This window comes from Schistocerca americana, chromosome 3 (genome assembly GCF_021461395.2).
Source record: "Schistocerca americana isolate TAMUIC-IGC-003095 chromosome 3, iqSchAmer2.1, whole genome shotgun sequence".
NCBI lineage: Eukaryota > Metazoa > Arthropoda > Insecta > Orthoptera > Acrididae > Schistocerca > Schistocerca americana.
This window is the reverse complement of record NC_060121.1, coordinates 230,769,302-230,787,940: the sequence shown is the minus strand read 5'-3', so window position 1 is coordinate 230,787,940 and position 18,639 is coordinate 230,769,302. Positions and strand designations below refer to the sequence as shown.

General features: G+C 44.7%; 1 protein-coding gene across 1 annotated transcript in view; it reads right to left on the bottom strand.

Moving 5' to 3' along the window:
* Nucleotides 1-18,639, bottom strand: part of LOC124605609 (origin recognition complex subunit 1) — a 127,449-nt gene that overhangs the window by 96,878 nt on the left and 11,932 nt on the right. The window contains exon 2 of the mRNA XM_047137406.1: nt 6,389-7,402. Coding sequence (XP_046993362.1) covers nt 6,389-7,243 — 855 coding nt within the window. The 5' untranslated portion in view covers nt 7,244-7,402. The remainder of the gene's footprint in view (nt 1-6,388; nt 7,403-18,639) is intronic.

Sequence of the window (18,639 nt, the reverse complement as noted above, 5' to 3'; positions counted from 1 at the left end):
CAACCGGGCATCGAAAACCACCCCCAAAAACCTGTGGGTCTCCACCACAGCAAGGAGTTCGTCGGCAAGATAAAGCTGCGGCTCAGGATGGACTGTTCGGCACCGGCAGAAATGCATAACGCAGGTCTTGGCTGCCGAAAACTGAAACCCATGCGCTACAGCCCAAGACTGCGCCTTACGGATAGCGCCCTGTAGCTAACGTTCAACAGCTGCAATGCCAGTAGAGCTGTAATAAAGGCAGAAGTCGTCAGCATACAGGGAAGCGGAGACAGAATTTCCCACGGCCGCAGCAAGCCCGTTAATGGCTATTAAAAACAGACAGACACTTAAAACAGAGCCCTGTGGCACACCGTTCTCCTGGACGTGGGAGGAACTATACGAGGCCGCGACTTGCACGCGGAAGGTACGACACGACAGAAAATTGCGGATAAAAATCGGCAGAGGACCCCGAAGACCCCATCCATGAAGCGTAGAAAGAATGTGATGACGCCACGTCGTATCGTACGCCTTCCGCATGTCGAAAAAGACAGCGACCAGGTGCTGACGGCGGGCAAAAGCAGTACGGATGGCCGACTCCAGGCTCACCAGATTGTCGGCGGCAGAGCGGCCTTTACGGAACCCACCCTGAGATGGAGCCAGAAGGCCCCGAGACTCCAGTACCCAATGCAAGCGCCGGCTCACCATCCGTTCAAGCAACTTGCAAAGAACGTTGGTGAGGCTAATGGGACGGTAGCTGTCCACCTCCAGAGGGTTCTTTCCAGGTTTCAAAACGGGGATGACAATGCCTTCCCGCCATTGCGACGGAAACTCCCCCTCGACCCAAAGACGGTTGTAAAGATCGAGAAGGCGCCGCTGGCAGTCCACTGAAAGGTGTTTCAGCATCTGACAGTGGATGCCATCGGGCCCAGGAGCGGTATCAGGGCAAGCAGCGAGGGCACTGCGAAATTCCCACTCACTAAATGGAGCATTGTAAGATTCTGGGTGGTTGGTGCGAAACGAAAGGCTCCGACGTTCCATCCGCTCTTTAATGGAGCGGAAGGCCTGGGGGTAATTCGCAGAAGCGGAACTCATAGCAAAATGCTCTGCTAAGCGATTGGCAATGACATCGGAGTCAGTACAAACTGCTCCATTCAGTGAGAGCGCAGGGACGCTGGCAGGTGGCCGATAGCCGTAGACGCGTCGAATCTTGGCCCAGACCTGCGAGGGAGTGACATGGAGGCCAATGGTGGACACATACCGCTCCCAGCACTCCTTCTTGCCTTGGCGGATAAGGAGGCGGGCCCGCGCACGCAGCCGTTTGAAGGCAATAAGGTGGTCGAGGGAGGGGTGTCGCTTGTGACGCTGGAGCGCCCGCCGGCGATCTTTAATCGCTTCAGCGATCTCAGGCGACCACCAAGGCACAGCCTTCCGCCGAGGGGACCCACAGGAATGGGGAATGGCAGATTCGGCGGCAGTAACGATGCCGATGGTGACCGATTGAACCACCGCATCAATGTCATCGGTAGAAAGAGGCTCAAAAGCGGCAGTGGAGGAGAACAAGTCCCAGTCAGCCTTATTCATAGCCCATCTGCTAGGGTGCCCAGAAGAGTGGCGCTGTGGTAGTGACAAAAAGATCGGAAAATGGTCACTACCACACAGGTCGTCATGCACACTCCATTGGACAGACGGTAAGAGGCTATGGCTATAGATTGAAAGGTCAATGGCGGAGTAGGTGCCATGCGCCACACTGAAGTGTGTGAAGGCACCATCATTTAACAGCGACAGATCGAGCTGCGACAATAAATGCTCAACGATGGCGCCTCGACCTGTTGCCACTGACCCACCCCACAGAGGGTTATGAGCGTTGAAGTCGCCCAATAGCAAGAAAGGTGGCGGCAATTGGGCGACCAGTGCAGCCAGGACATGCTGCGAGACATCACCATCCGGTGGAATGTAAAGACTGCAGACGGTAACAGCCTGTGGCGTCCACACGCGTACAGCGACAGCCTCTAAAGGCGTCTGGAGAGGGACAGACTCGCTGTGCAGAGTGTGAAGGACATATATGCAGACGCCACCAGACACCCTTTCATAAGCTGCTCGGTTCTTGTAATAACCCCGATAGCCACGGAGGGCGGGGGTTCGCATCGCTGGAAACCAAGTTTCCTGGAGAGCAATGCAGAAGAAAGGGCGAAGGCTGAGAAGTTGGCGGAGCTCAGCTAAATGGTGGAAAAAACCGCCGCAGTTCCACTGGAGGATGGTATTGTCCATGGCTGAGAAAGGCGTGAAAGGACTGGGAAGGCAATTTACGCCGCTTGTTCACTCACTGCCACCGATTCAGTACCCGTACGAGAGGCATCCATGGCGTCTGAGGGACCAGCGAGAGCAAGGTCCTCAGCGGACGCTAGAATCTCGACTTCATCCTCAGACGCAGAGCGCGAAAGGTGCGGTGGGGTCGGTGCCACCGCAAGTTCTTTAGCCTTAGAGGTCTTTCTCTTGGACTTCTCCCGCTGAACCTTGGGTTTCACCGGCTGGGAAGGCTTCACCGATTCAGTCTCCGGGACAGAGGAGGATCGTGAAGCCCTACGCCCGGCTGCTGGTGAGGACTTATGCCACTGGTGGCCGTCATCCTTCCCGCTGGTGGAACCCTGGGAAGGGAGGGTCCCAAGGGAACTCTTACGGGCGAGAGTAGCCGAAGAAGTTAGACGCTTCTCCGGCTGAGAAGCGGGGACGGACGTCCCCGACGGGTGGGAGGAGGTTGCTCCTGAGGTAGGTGGTGCAGGAGCAACCGGTTGGGTAGAGCCCCCCACGGGCAAGGGGGCAGAAGGAGTCGTACTGCTTATCGAGCTGGCTGGAAGTCTCGAAACTGATGGAGCTAGCACAGTTGTTGTAGCAGCTGCATACGAAGATGTCATTCTCACAGGATGGAGTCTGTCATATTTCCGTTTGGCCTCAGTATAGGTCAGCCGGTCCAGGGTCTTATATTCCATGATTTTGCGCTCTTTCTGAAAGACTTTGCAGTCAGGCGAGCAAGGTGAATGGTGCTCCCCGCAGTTGACGCAGATGGGAGGCGGGGCACATGGAGTATCGGGATGAGACGGGCGTCCGCAATCTCGACATGTGAGGCTGGAAGTGCAGCGGGAAGACATATGGCCGAACTTCCAGCACTTGAAGCACCGCATCGGGGGAGGGATATAGGGCTTGACGTCACATCGGTAGACCATCACCTTGACCTTTTCCGGTAACGTATCACCCTCGAAGGCCAAGATGAAGGCACCGGTAGCAACCTGATTGTCCCTCGGACCCCGATGAACGCGCCGGACGAAATGAACACCTCTACGTTCTAAGTTGGCGCGCAGCTCGTCATCAGACTGCAAAAGGAGATCCCTATGGAAAATAACACTCTGGACCATATTTAAACTCTTATGTGGTGTAATAGAAACGTTAACATCCCCCAACTTGTCACAAGCAAGTAACCTGCGGGACTGGGCGGAGGATGCCGTTTGTATCAGTACTGACCCAGAGCGCATTTTAGACAAGCCCTCCACCTCCCCAAACTTGTCCTCTAAATGCTCGACGAAGAACTGAGGCTTTGTGGAGAGAAAAGACTCCCCATCAGCTCGCGTGCAAACTAAGAATCGGGGCGAATAACTGTTAACTCCATCCTGCGACTTACGCTCTTCCCACGGCGTGGCCAGGGAAGGGAACGTTTTCGGATCGTACTTCTGAGCATTAAATTGAGCCCGAGAACGCTTAGAGACTGCTGGCGGCTGGCCGCCAGCGAGAGATGATGTACCACGCTTCATTGCGGGTCATCCGCCCTGATGCCACCTACTCCGACCAAGGGCCCTCCCCACGGGCGCCACCCAGCCACAGCAAAGGCCACCTGGCAGGATGGCCATTGCCGGGAGTCCTGATGCCCCAGGGAGATGGGCATCTACTCTTTGGCATACGTGGGAAGTGAACGGCGCAGGCATCAGTAGAGCGATCCCTGTGTTGTCAGGGGGCTACAACCAAGAGGGTACATGGCGACCCCACCACAACGGACTGGCTACCGTGCTGGATCTTAGGTGCAAAAATGGCCAAGGTCGTCGTCACAGTTAAAAGAAACACCGCAGAGTGCAGCATGGTAATCGCCCAAGAGATCGAAAACGAGCGGGACACCATTGCAACGACGAGAGAGACGGCTATAGGTCTAATTGCACGAAGGATACAGTGCACCATGTAAGGTGCCCTTCCCCAATTGGCTCGCTCTTCGGAATAATTTAGATAGATGGAGGTCAAACCCAAGTGGGGACCATCACATAAGGCCGAAACGTTTGAGACTCCTTTTAGTCGCCTCTTACGACAGGCAGGAATACCGCGGGCCTATTCTAACCCCCGAACCCGCAGGGGGGATCAATGTGGGCTGTATGACAAATGTATCCATTAGGACAGTGTGGCAAAATACGGCTATGGCAGTAGACGACCGATGCAAGTGCCTTTTCTAACAGCACGAAATCCACTCCAGTGTCTCTCCTTGGCTTGTGACCACATCAATCGGAGCCTAGACAACTGGAAAACTGTGGCCTGGTCAGATAAGGTCCAATTTCAGTTGGTAAGTGCTGACAGCCCATTTCGAGTGTAGCGCAGATCACATGAAGCCGTGGACCCAAGATCTCAACAAGGCACTGTGCAAGTTGGTGGTGGCTCCATAATGGTGTGGGCTGTGTTTATGTGAAATGAGCTGATCATTGACAGGAAACTGTTATCTTCAGCTACTTCGAACCCATTTGCAGCCATTCATGGACTTCATGTTCCCAAAAAAACAATGGAACTTTTATGGATGACAATGAGCCATGCCACCAGGCCACAACTGCAATTGTTTGAAGATCATTCAGCACAGTCTGAGCGAATGGTTTGTGCATCCGTATCAGCCAACATGACTCCCATGAAACACTTGTGGTACATAATCGAGAGGTCAGTTCGTGCACAAAATCCTGCACTAGCAACACTTTTGCAATTATGGACAGCTATAGAGGTAGCATGGCTCAATATTTCTGCAGGGGATTTCCAGTGACTTGTTGAGACCATGCCATGTCGCGTTGCTGCATTTCGTCGGGCAAAAGGAGCTCTGCCATGATTTTAGGAGGTATCTCATGACTTTGTGGGTAATTTCAAGCCGAGTAGTTAAGTGAGCCTGTTATGAACAGTCACACGTTGTTATCAAATTAAGAAAGTTGTGAACCATTTGGTTATCATTAATCTCATCTCAGGCCAGAATTATGAAAGTTTTAAACTAGAAGACTCACACAATAGTATTAATTTTTAGATGAGATCTTGCCATGTGCAAATAGTACTTTCCCTAGACACTAGTTATTTTTTAGACATTTTATCCCAGTTCACATTACTGGCCCCCAGGTCATTATTAGTTTCTTCCCCACTTTTTTCTACACCTGGCTCACTGAGCGATAATTCTTTGTATATGTTTGACAAACATCTTTTGTATCTACCCAACTTTAGTATGACAATGTGATTTGACTCTTAGGATGTAGAACTTCCCAAATGCTGGGACTCCATAAATGTCCCTCTACATTATGAAAATATAACCACTGGGTGTACTTGTCATTGTTTTTTGCTGAATGGCCAAAAATATCTATAGTTCTGTATTTCTCCCATTCCATAAAATTTCACAGAGTGGTTTGTATTCTTGGCAGATTTAGACCTGAAGATGCACGTATACTGACATAAAACCTATATTTGCAAATAAAGCACCTTTATACAGCTATGTGGCTTCTGGAAACACATCATTCTGGACTTTAATTGTTATAATTTTTATGATAATTTGAATGGTTATTGAGTGTTGAGAGTTATTTTGTTGTTATTCACAATGTCTCTAAGTTGTGGATGTCCTCCCCAGAAACTATGTAGATGAATCAGTTGCAATGAACTCAGTTTCAGTTGTGATACTGTCTACAACAAGACAGACCCAATATATGTACTGTTATGGTTCTGGCAGTACATGGCTCTACAGTGTCACTAAGTGAACAAAGAAAATCAGAAATCGCCCATGATTTTTACCAATCCTTGTGTCAAGAATGTTCTCTGAGCAGCCAAGCACAGCATGAGAATGCTGTGCCGTATGTGAGCTTTTTCGTTAACCTAAGGATATTCCACTGAAATCCCACAGTAGTGTTGTAATGGCAATTGGGTGCTGAGTGTTACGAGAAATGCAACTTATCACACTAGCAGAAGGAATTTTTTGATTAAAAGTACTGGACGTCATACAGAAACACAATCCAGACTTTAGATACCAATGAAAAGAAACTTTATACTAATGAGCGCCCAGTCATTGCATATAAATATTTGAGGAAGATGATTAGTAAGATTATCTAATATTAGTAATAACTCTTGTCTTTATTGAAGCACTTACTTTTCCAACGGTAATATTTTCCTTCATTGCTTCCCCTGTGTTGTCAGAGTTTTCTATATCTGAACTGGGGTCACGATGAGTAGTAGTTCTTTTTTTCAGTCGCTGACTTTTGGATGAAGATTTCGGTGACCCATCTGATATTTTCTGAGAGATTCGCATGTCTTTTAATTCAGCACAACTGGATTCTTGGAAATCTTTCTGTACTTTCACCTCTTCATTTTCATTTGAATCTTCTGCATACTTCCATTTCTTTAGCTCAATATTATTTTTTACACGCTTTGATTTCATATTAACAGGACTAGAAACAGATTTTGAACTGTCCCCATTATGGTAATTATATTTTATGGAGGGGCTTCTCTCATTCATTCTAACATTAATTTTTGTTGGAGAAGAATAAAACATAGCTCCAGTGACCTCCAAAACTGAGGAATTATTATGTTCAGAAACTGTTCTCTCTTCTATCTCAGCTTTATAAGGAGTTCCTCCTTCTGTGATGCAACAAATACACTTACGTTTCTTACAAGAACGAGGAGTATTTTTTCTAGATGGAGATAACGTCTCATTTACATTAGGACAAGAACTGTCTATTTGATTACAATCTAATGAGCTCTTTTCTGAAGAAACATCATCTTCCCTATTAATTAGCTTGGAAATTTCTTCTGGTTTTAACTTGTCAAGTGACTCATCAAATAAACGAGTCTTGCACTTCCTTCTGTCTCTGGTCCTTTCCATGTTTTCACCGTATTTAACACTGCTGTCATTCTTTAGATGAGAGTGCCTTCTTTGATTAGAGTGGGGACTATTTAAAAGTTTATATTTTGTTACTGACAAGACAGGTGACATGCTGTTCTGCATTTTACCACTGTAAAATGTTTCAATATAAATACAAAAGGTGTCTTTCCGTGTTGCAACTATGTGCAAAAGTACCCTCTACTGTCACCTATACACAAGACTGTGCTCCTAATGTTTTATTTCTTCTTCAGCACCACACTCTTTAGCCACAGTGTAGACCACCTGGAAGAAAAAGAAAGGTATTTCATTACATCAATGAACTGATAATTGTGTGGGGGTTTTAATCAGATTTTAATGTCACTGAGAGAGAGGGAGTTAGTTTTCTATCCTCCTAAGCATAGGTAGAATACATTTTATGATCACTTGCACTAGTGACATGGAGACCGATGAAACAAAGAGCCCTTCCTGTGGTCAATGAATGAGAGAGCTCAAGAAGTCAACAGCTAACCAGAAGCAAAGTCCAGAGTACAGCGACAGAAAAGTCGTCGTAAGTGTGCGTATGCAAACATTCCAAGGAGTTATCTCAATTGAAAAAATGTCACCACAGGCAAGGTCTATACTACTGGAGTTTTGAGATCAGTTCCTGTGCTTTCAAAAAATAACAATGAATAAAGGATGGTTCCACCTCTGTGTTAGAGAAAAACAATTATTTGTATACTTCCAAACAAGCAGACCCATCCTTAATTCATTATTACAGGTAAAGTTCGTTACACTGTTACTGGAAAGTATCGAAGGCCTCAGAGAATAGTGAAAACTGCCAGACAGACATGGGGCCATGGGTACGTACAGACACTTTCATGTCAGTGTATGCATCCATGTGACATGCCCGTGAGGGTGCACTCCATTGGTGCACGCTGCAGCCTTGGTAAGAAGCCCAAATATCTCTGACTTTCCCTCCATATCAATACCTGGACTGGGTGGGGAATCTGAATCACTGTCTGATACTTCCCTGCTCTCCCCCTCCATGTATTTTAATTGGCAGGTAGGGGCTGGAAATGGCCCAGCCCTTGTCGACCCACCAAAGAAGGGGAGTGCTATAACCCCTGTCAAAGGTTCAAGCAATATTTTCTGGTCATGATCAGCTGGGCTGAATATCGACACTGTCTAGGTTTGCTGGCTGATCGACTGTTTTTGAGGAACTGCTAGTTCATACCCACAGCGGAGGGAGTGCTGGCCATGGTTCAGATTAGGACAATAGTTAGGCCTCCATGGGTACCTCAGTTTGAGAATGCTCAGTCTCTGCTAATTGCTCGGTGAGAGTATCTCCCCCTCGAGCATTGGTGTAAGCCAGAAATGACATAGAAGATGGTAGTGGTTCCACCTCCATGGGCTCCCATCACTGATCACGGAAACCCCCGCTGGTGCCTACAAGGCAGACAGGCTGTTGAATGGACTTGTCCTGGGTGTGGCTGCATAAGCCACGCCCACTTCACTGTTGAGGTGGAGGGGGTCACTACAGCTCCTTGTGAGTAGGGTTACCGAATGATGATTAGTGATCAGGTGAAACTCAGTACTGTAGAGATATACATGACACTTCTTGACACCATATGTGATACCTAATGCATCTTCCTCTATTTGTAAGTAATTTCACTGCATTGTGTGTAATTTTTGGTTTTGTTTTGCTTTAGGGCACAAAAAACAACTGGTGTCACACGCGTCCAAGTCAAAACTGTAGAACATGAAGGCATACAGAAATGGAGGTCCAAAACTAAAAATTAAATGGCCTTCGCCATATTGCTTTGGCAGATAATGTAATAAAACACGGTCGACAGCCCGTGTGTCATTTGCTAAAATCGCCGATAACTCAGACGGCAAACCCAAGCGGGAACGTAAACGGCTAAAAAATGGACATTCCATCAGGAAGTGGAGGACAGTTAAAACTTGGGTGCAATGTGTACAAAGCGGTGGGGTGGCACCACTTATCAAATGACGATGGCTAAAAAGGCAGTGCCCAATATGCAGCCTAGTTAAAATGACTTCCTCCCAGCAGCTGCATGTAATGTTTTAGATTCCAATGCAGTCGCCTGTTCTATGCCAGTGGGATTTGTGGAACAGCAATCTATGAATGACACAATCAGACTTCAGTGGCAAGTGTTTGCTGGACTGAATGTTGCTAAAGAAATGGCCGACCTACGGCTCTTTTTAAGTTGCAAGAAGGCTTTGTGACACACATCTGACCACCCAAATTTAACTCCTTTTTTAATCAACTGATTAATCAGCTAGGACGTCTGGGCTGTGTTGGAATGAATTTTGCATAAGTATTAACTTTGCCCAGGAATGACTGTAGCTATCTGAGGTTCTTGTAAACTTCTAAGTTACTGATTGAATCCATATGCTCTTGTGTTGGCGTGAGCCCCTTCTTTACTTAATATACATCTTGGGTGGTTTACATTTGGCTCCAGAAACTACAACTGTCAGGGCAATAATGCAAACCACAGGCTTTGAGCTGCTCACATCTGTAGATTTTGCAAGTGCTGCTCCCATGTGGCCCGGGTAATTAGTAAGTCATCTAAATAATTAACACAACTGGAAATGCCTTGGATGAGATATCTGAAACATTGTGGGAGTGTGTGCGACTCCTTCAGGTGCTAGCAACCTCCTTTGGGAACAATAGCAATTAAGGATTACCAAATACTGATGGCTGTCACAGTAGTACTGCATAAAAAATTTGAAGTAACCAAAATAAGTCAACATTGTGGCAAGTACATGTTAACAGTAGGAATCATATGGAAACATACCAACTGGATCATAATCTCTTACTATGCACAATACTTCAATATACAATCATATGTACATCACATTAGTAACATTGCACAATATGCAAGGCACAAAAGCTTTTTATTAAGCACAGACATTCACACAAAATAAGTGTTACGGCACTCCAACACAACTCGCAATGGAGGAAGAATAGTAAACACTACCCTACCTGAATAAAATCTATGCATTCTTAACAAGGAAACACAGGATAGCAAAACAAAAGATATCCTTGTAATAAATAACAAAGCCTTGACACAAATAGGAAACTCGAGTGTTGACAAAATGACCATAATGTAATCACAATAAAAATCCATTCAGGCATCTTAGCAGATGATGTTTTTAACAGAAGACTCTTGCTCCATAAAGCAGTCTGGGATAGATTGCGAGAAATCATATAATATTATCCTCTGTGTAACTTAACAGAAAGCACGGACTACAAATCCATACACCGACTGAACTGATACAGACAGCACAGAAGACAGCAACACCAAACACAAACAATAAACAGAAAAAAACACTCAAAAATTCCGTGGTCACACAAACTCACAAACCTAAGAAAACAAAACAGATGCTAAACATGTGGAGATTACCTTGCAAAGCTTTAATGGAAAAAACAAACCCCGTCAATCTTGGCAACGCTGCAACAAAATGATGGAATGTGAACATACGCTTGGAGAGGCACTGCAGAATACTTACTGCAAAAACTACGGCCTGATGATGATGAAAAAAAAAAAAAAAATCTACAGATGCACATCAATCTTTGAACAAAACTACAGCTTGACTACAGAAATGAAACTGTCACTTGCCGTTTTAAATGAGAGGTTAGTCCCTGGGCCTGATGGTGTCCACATGGAAGTCCTACAACAGTCCGCATCACTCATTATCCCCTTTCTAATCAAAACCCTAAATAAGGCCCTGCATCTGGGAAGAATACCTGGAACATGGAAAATAGCGAGGAACATGGAAAATAGCGAACACTATGATCCTCAAGAAAGACACAGTTAAAGATTCAACCAATCAAGAGTTATACTGGTCAATTTCTTTACTGAACACACTTGCTTAAGTCCAGGAACACCTTCTGTGTGACCAACTATAGTCACATGGGGAGCTAATGGGACTTAGCTACCAGCAATCTGGATTTCAGAAAAACAAATAAATTGACAACACAATAAACCAAGCACTCTGCATAGTAGAAAACACAGACATCAGAGGTGCATTTTACAATCTATGGTGGCACAGAGGCTTATTTAGACTATGCAGCCACCTAGGGCAGTGGATTTTAAAGATGTCTTGTAAGCTATTACTGTTTTAAAAAAAAAACATTTTATTCACAACTCTTGAAAAGAGAATGCAAATTTAACTCACACTGAAATGGAAACACGAGAGATTTTGTTTTAGTAATGATACTTTGTACACGGTGACCATTATTAATTTTATTCAGTGTCCTGCCTTCCCATCAATCTTTGAACAAAACTACAGCTTGACTACAGAAATTCTCATTGCTCAGAAATAAGTTTTGCGATGGGAGATGCCACTAGCACTGTCATAGGAGTAGCCCATGTCGACAATCAATGATACTCATCCAAAATTCACATTCAAAGAAAATACCGCCAGTCATTGTAACAGCTGGTCACTTGGGCACCAGTTCAGTTTAATTTGAAACTGTCATGAGTGCAGTTGTTTAGAGTTTAGTTTGTGATTTATATTTTAGTATTAATTTAAGTGAGTGACAGAGAAGAGAAAGTTATCTTTGGAACTGGGAGATCGAGACAGGTGTGACAATAAAGAAAGAGGAAATTGTGAGAAAGAGCTGAAAAATCAATGTGTTATTTAAAAATAAAACACAGCCAGCTAGTTCTAGACTGAAGTTAAAATCTTCTGGGTTATTAGGCTGCATCATGTTTCTTCTAAAATGTTTGATGTTTCGACCCCTCTGCTGGGATCTTCCTCAGGATCTTTTGGTGTCCACTACTGCTAGAACACTGTCAGAGACGAGTGTCGTGTCCACTTATAAAGGGTGAGTTTTCTAGCGTTCGTGCTGGAGAAGTGATAGTATTGTTTAAAATTCTTATGGCTACCATTGGTGGGCCATAGTCATAGGCTAATATTCCCGCTCTGATGCAGAGGAAGGGCCGTTGGTAGCTCATTTCCTGTGGATACCATTGGCACACCATCGTCATTGGATAGAAAGGCACTATTCCACATTTATGCTGGAGAAGTGTTATTGCTTGAAATGCCTGCTAACGCTATTGGTCGGTCGTCATCAGTGGCTAGATTCGAAACAGACAGAGCAAGAGAAGAGTAATGTTTACCCAAAATATTATTGTCCGCCAAGGTGACTTGCAGAGCATTGTTTATGCCACTCACACACCGCGGCCGCATATTTACTTCCTTGATGGCAGGGAGCCACGATGGCATTGTTGATCTCACAATAATTGTAACAGTAATTCCTGCTGTTACAGTTGGAATTCCCACTGACTTCTTGCTGTTGCATAACTTGAGAAACTCAGGATCTATGCCTCACAGTTAATAGGTGGGCTGTGAGAATGTCCTCACTGTCACTTTTCTACCCTACATGACAGAGGCAGAACACAGTTTACGGTCACTTGCACTGGTGGTGACGCAGGGGCTGGAAAAAAGTATAGATCCAAATAGAGAGGCTGGCGCTCTAACACAGCATAATCTGACATACACATCACCATTAGCAACAGTTCTGATAGGAGTAGAAAAGTACACATATCATGGTTTCTTTAAAAATAATGGTTGACAAATAACTAAGAATACTGTACTACACACAGTCCAGTCTCATTAATATGGCCACCACCTATGTTCAATGTCAATGTGCAAAAACCACTCACAGATGGCAGGTGGCAGCACTAGCAGTGGAGAGTACATAAAGTGTGTCAGGGGATGGGGAAAACAATGTAGCTGTCACCATAATGCACAAAAGGAGTGATTTATCTGACATCCAAAATGCATGTAATTGCCTTTCGGGTCAAGGGTGGAAGCATTACCAAAACAGTTAGGTTTGTAAACTGTTCATGTGCCGCCACAGATAAAGTATACTGTGCATGGCAAAATGGCAGTATCCAAAACCGGTGCCGAGGCAACTGCGGTTCACTACAGGCCATAGATGGCAGAGGGTAACAGCAGCAGCAGAATTGCATACAGGCAAATAGACATGCAACTGTTGTGCAACCGACCACGCAGATGAACCAAGGGGGTACCAACAGTGTCTCCTCAATGACTGTTCAGTGACCGTTGCTGTGTTTGGGTTGGGTTGTTTGGGGAAGGAGATCAGACAGCGAGGTCATCGGTCTCATTGGATTATGGAAGGACGGGGAAGGAAGTCGGCTGTGCCCTTTGAAAGGAACCATCCCGGCATTTGCCTGGAGCGATTTAGGGAAATCACGGAAAACCTAAATCAGGATGGCCAGACGCAGGATTGAACCGTCGTCCTCCCGAATGCGAGACCAGTGTCTAACCACTGCGCCACCTCGCTCGGTGCTGCTGTGTTTGGGGCTCTGTAGCAGGCGCCTGGTTCATGCATCCATACTGACTGCTGTTCATTGGCAACAAAGGCTGGAATTTGCATGCCAATTCTGCAAATGGACATCCACTGTGTGGCTTCTTCAAATGAATCGTGTTTTATGCTTCATTGGACAGATGGCCTTTGGCATGTATGGTATGAAACTTCTGAAAACAATAGTAATCAGATGGGTCCTGGCTGGAGGAGGGAGCATTATGGCCTGGGGAGTGTTTCCACGGCATTTCCTGGGTGATCGTGTCATTATGGAAGGCACAATGGATCAACACAAGTATGCACTTATCTTTGGAGAACATGTCCACCTCTACTGACTGTTTTTTCTCAGCATAATGACACCTACCTACACGACAATGCAACGTGTCAGATAGCGAGCAATGTATGTATATGATCGAGAGCACTGAGATGAGTTTACTGTACTCCGCTTGCCACTAAACTCCCCAGATTGAAACCCAAGTGAGAATGTGTGGGACCACTTCGATCGGAGTGTTCATGCCATCGATTCCAAACCGAGAAACCCAGCACAGCTGGCCACGGCACTGGAGTCGGCATGGCTCTGCATCCCTGTTGGTACTTTCCAGAACATCACTGACTCTCTTCCTGTATGTCTTGCAGCGGTCCACACTACAAAACGTAGTTATTCAGGCTTTTGATGGGTAGTCACATTAATGTGACTGGACAGTATACTACCAAAATAGTCACTTCAGCTTATCAATTTCATCACAACTAAAATGCGTTCAGTAAACATTATTTCAGGCTACATTGCTAAAATAACTTTTAAGTTGATGGCTGAGTCGTGTGTGGGATAGGATGGAAGCAGTAGTCTTCTTGCTTATCTTTCTTCAGCTGGCAACTATTAATGCACAATATTTTTCAATTTACATACTGAATTTCATTAATAAATTTTCCATGACTAACACCTTTAGGTAACTACAATCATTTGATCAAATGGATGATATCTGAAAACAAGCTGCTACTAGAATAGAAGATGTGTGTAACCACAAGCCAACATTTTTATAACTAGAAGAATGGTTAAGTCACAGGCAACTACAGGTGTAAGAAAATGGTGTAACTGAACAATCTATTTCTCAATTTTAAATTTCAAAAAGCAGGAAGGAAGATCGAGAGCATGGTCATTTAAAATGGTGCACAAGCCTGGATTACAAAAAGACTGGGAAATTACTTGGCCAAGATTTTTTCAAAGGAATCATTCTGGCACTTGCCTGGAGCAATTTAAGGAAATCACTGAAAATATAAATCTGGAAAGTCTGATGAGAACTTGAACCAGCACTGTCCTGAATGCAAGTCCAATATTTTAACTATCTGACCACACTGGTTGGTTTAAATGATAAAGCAGAATAATTAAACCTCATAACACAACAAACTTATGCACATATTTTTTTGTTATTTTATGGAGCTATTAAACTAAATTCTAAAATGGACGGTGCACATTAGCATTAGTGTGTCTAAAATATCTATTGATACTGTTATGCTACCAGATGTTACAAGGAAACAAAGTTATCCAAATAACAATAACTGGAATCAGCTTGCTTTTGAAGCTTTGAATACACAGGGCAGGGAGCAAACAGACAGCACCAGATTCAGCTGTCAAATATCCTACAATAACAAATTTCCTCACATTAAAATAACCACAACCGCATAAAACATCACAAACTTGTATAAGACCCAATACTACTATGACGGATACAACTGTATTTTCACACGCGAAATTCCAATGGATATGTTTATACAGACACTATAGATAAAATATGCCCATGATGGAACAATCAAGGATGTTCGAATTTATTATTTCTAGCTATTACTTACCGGCAGCAATTGCTCTGCCGAAATTCAATTTCAGTAGTTTAGAGTGCATTCAATCCACAAGAAGTTACAACAGATGAAGGATTGTTCACTTTGATACAGATGTGGATACACTTGGAATGGTGAAATGAGAACTCCTTAAGCCCCATCTACTCCCAACCTTTGTTACAGCATTCTCACCCTTTGGAAAGACCCAGGTGCAGCACTTTTCCTATGCACCCTTCCCAGCACATCTAATTTCAATTCCATCACAGGCAAATCCTATGCAGTCAGGAACAGGGTCACTGGTGAAAACAGTCATGCCTTACAGGCAACAGAGTACACTGATGGCCACCATGAGCAACCATCCTGAAGACAGCTGAGTTACGCAATTCCACCAGCAAAGGTGCTGCCTGTTTTGTAGTGTGGTCAGCCTATCACCATGATCTTAACACATGTACAGAATACCACAGTACATAAATAAACTGCAGGATGGCAGAAGTCTTCTCCAGTTCTCAACAGCTCAAATGAAGATGACTGGCTGGTGCCCATTGTAGTAAATGATGAAAGGCTGCAGGCCCAAAAGTTCTTTAATAAAGCAGTCATGGAATATATCAGCTACGCTGTAGCTTTTGCACAATATTTTATGTTGGGATGACAATCAGCCGACTGTCCACCTGAATGAATAGCCACCACTAAGCTGTGGTCAACAACAGATTGACCATTCAGTGGCAAAACATGCTGCTAACCACAACACGCTCTACATCAGTTGCTGCTTAACATGTGGTGACATCAGGATCATCTCCACCACCAACACTAGCTTCTCTGAATTGTGTACATGCGACAATGATCTCACAGTACCTGGCCTTAATCTCTACTAGTCCCTGGCTCACACCTGTCTCCACTTTGTCCCCATGACCCTTACTTCACTCATTCTACATTTATGCTTCTCTCTGTTTGACTTTCTCTGTTCACTCCCCTTACAAATCCGTTCTTCCCAGTATATCATGTGCCTTTACTTCTTCCATTATTTGAAGGATATAGAGTCTTAACCCATTTTCTGTTAAATAACGTATTTTACTAAACAGAACTTTTGAGAAATACAAGCTACTGCATTACAGATATTTTATATGAAAGCTGTTAACACATGTGGGAATATGCAGACACCAAATGTTCATGCTGTAATGACTGAATGAATATAGAATTAGTAACAGCAGATAGTGGATATCTAAGCATGATGAAAACTGGAAAGGTTACTCCATGTTTGATATGGGATAGATAGAAGGCAGAGAGCTTCTGTGCGGATCTTAAATGGCTGCACGTATGAACTATTTCCAAGTTACCACAGTCTGAGTGTTGAGACGTGTGGACATGATGGAAGTACAGTGCATCAGCCATAAAAGCCTCATCAAATAATTGGATTGTCTGTTGACACCATTTTGAGAAACCTATATCTCAGGACCCCTCCTCGTAAACCCATCTCTATTAGTAATGTCACTAAGAGCAGTGTGTCTAAATTCTGCAGCAACATGTACTGTCAAAGAGACAGATTCCATAACCACTCATATACTGTCTCTCTTCCTGTAAGTTTCCACAATGAACATGGATGGAAGGATAGATAGATGATTGGACAGTTGGATGGATGGATGGATATGTTGGTGTGGGTGCCCCGACAGCAAGGTCTTCAGTGCCCATGCGAAAACAATTTGAGACAAGTGTTGGTAAAATACAATAAACAGGAGTATAAAACAGCAAGTAAAATAAAGGTAACAAAAGTTGGACAACTATGTGTGTGCCCACACAGAAGCATGGAATGAAGTATCACGTCAACATTAACAGATTAACTACACACCAAGAATATGATATAAGGAGCTAAAACAGTATAGCAGATGGGTGTGGCTGGCTGACCGCAAAAATTATTAAGGAGGAGCCAGCCTCTCTGCAACACCAGACTTGTTACAGAACTTTAAAACCTTAGTCACACTCATATTGTCATCAGCTAAAATAGAGGGCAGATCCCCACCAATGTCTGCTTCTGCCCTTGTGTCTCGATATAAAATGCACTCTGTTAACATATGGCACAGAGAGATCGGTACGCCCCGAGCATCACAAAATGGGGGATCCTCACGCCGTAGTAAAAAACCATGTATACAAGGGCAATGCCCTATGCAAAGGCATGGGAGGGTAACTTCATCCTACCTGCGCAACTGGCAGGAGGAACTTCACCAGCCACAGCCGATTGTCCATTACTGTCCGCCATTACTCATCCCACAACTGCATGCACATCCCGTGTAGTGCAGAAATGATAGCCTGCAAGGGAATACGGCACTGTGCTGCACCCTGTCCTCTGCACGCCTCCTTGGCAGCCCCATCAGCCTGTTCATTTTCTCGTGTCTCAGCATGACCTGGCACCCAGCAGAATGGCACCAGCTGTCCCTGCTGTTGGAGCAAGTACAGTTTGTCACATATCAGCTGGTCCAACTTCTCAGCTGGGTATAGATTTTGTAACAATTGTAAGGCACTAACGGAATTGGAGCAAACGAGAAACCTTTTGCCCCAAATATCACGCATCAGCTCCAGTGCCTTCAGGATCACATGTGGAACGCCGCCGAGAAAATAATATACTTATCATGAAGGGGAACAATATACTCATCATGAAGGGGAATCCTGGTGACGTGGTCGGGGAACATGACAGAGCAGCCAAGGAACTTCCCTTGTTTGGAGCCATCAGTGTACACTACTGTGAAACCGTGATGCTTATCTAAAATATTAAAAAACAGAGACTGAAATGTAAAAACTGGTGTATTACCTTTCTTAAAATTCATAAATCTAAAATTAGTCCTGGCCTCTGGAGGAGCCAAGGTGGAAATCTGCTCCAACTGCAATGTAAAACATGAAGACCGGCCACACTCATCTCTAAAAGTCAATACTGTATGTGAATCCCAGAGAGCCTCGTTGCCCATTACGAAAAGCCTTTCCATTGGAGGCTGGGCAACGGTATGGTATGCCGGTGTGTATAATGTTTCATATATCTGGCACAGCATGAGTAGCTGTCATCTGATATAAAGTGGCAGTTCACCAGCCTCTGTACACAGGCTTCATATGGGGCCTGTCCTGAATGCTCCAGTGGCCAATCGAACCCCTTCATGGTGCACCATGTCCAACATATTTAGCAAATCAGAGAGAAGTCATCCACAAACAAATAACACTGGACAGGACTTTTCACAACTGAAGTAATGCTATTAATAGTTATGACAAAGACAGTAACACTTTAAACACTAACTAGAGGGACACCGTTTTTGTGCTGAAAGTGATCAGACAGGACATCATCGACTGGGTATCAGAAATACTGTGC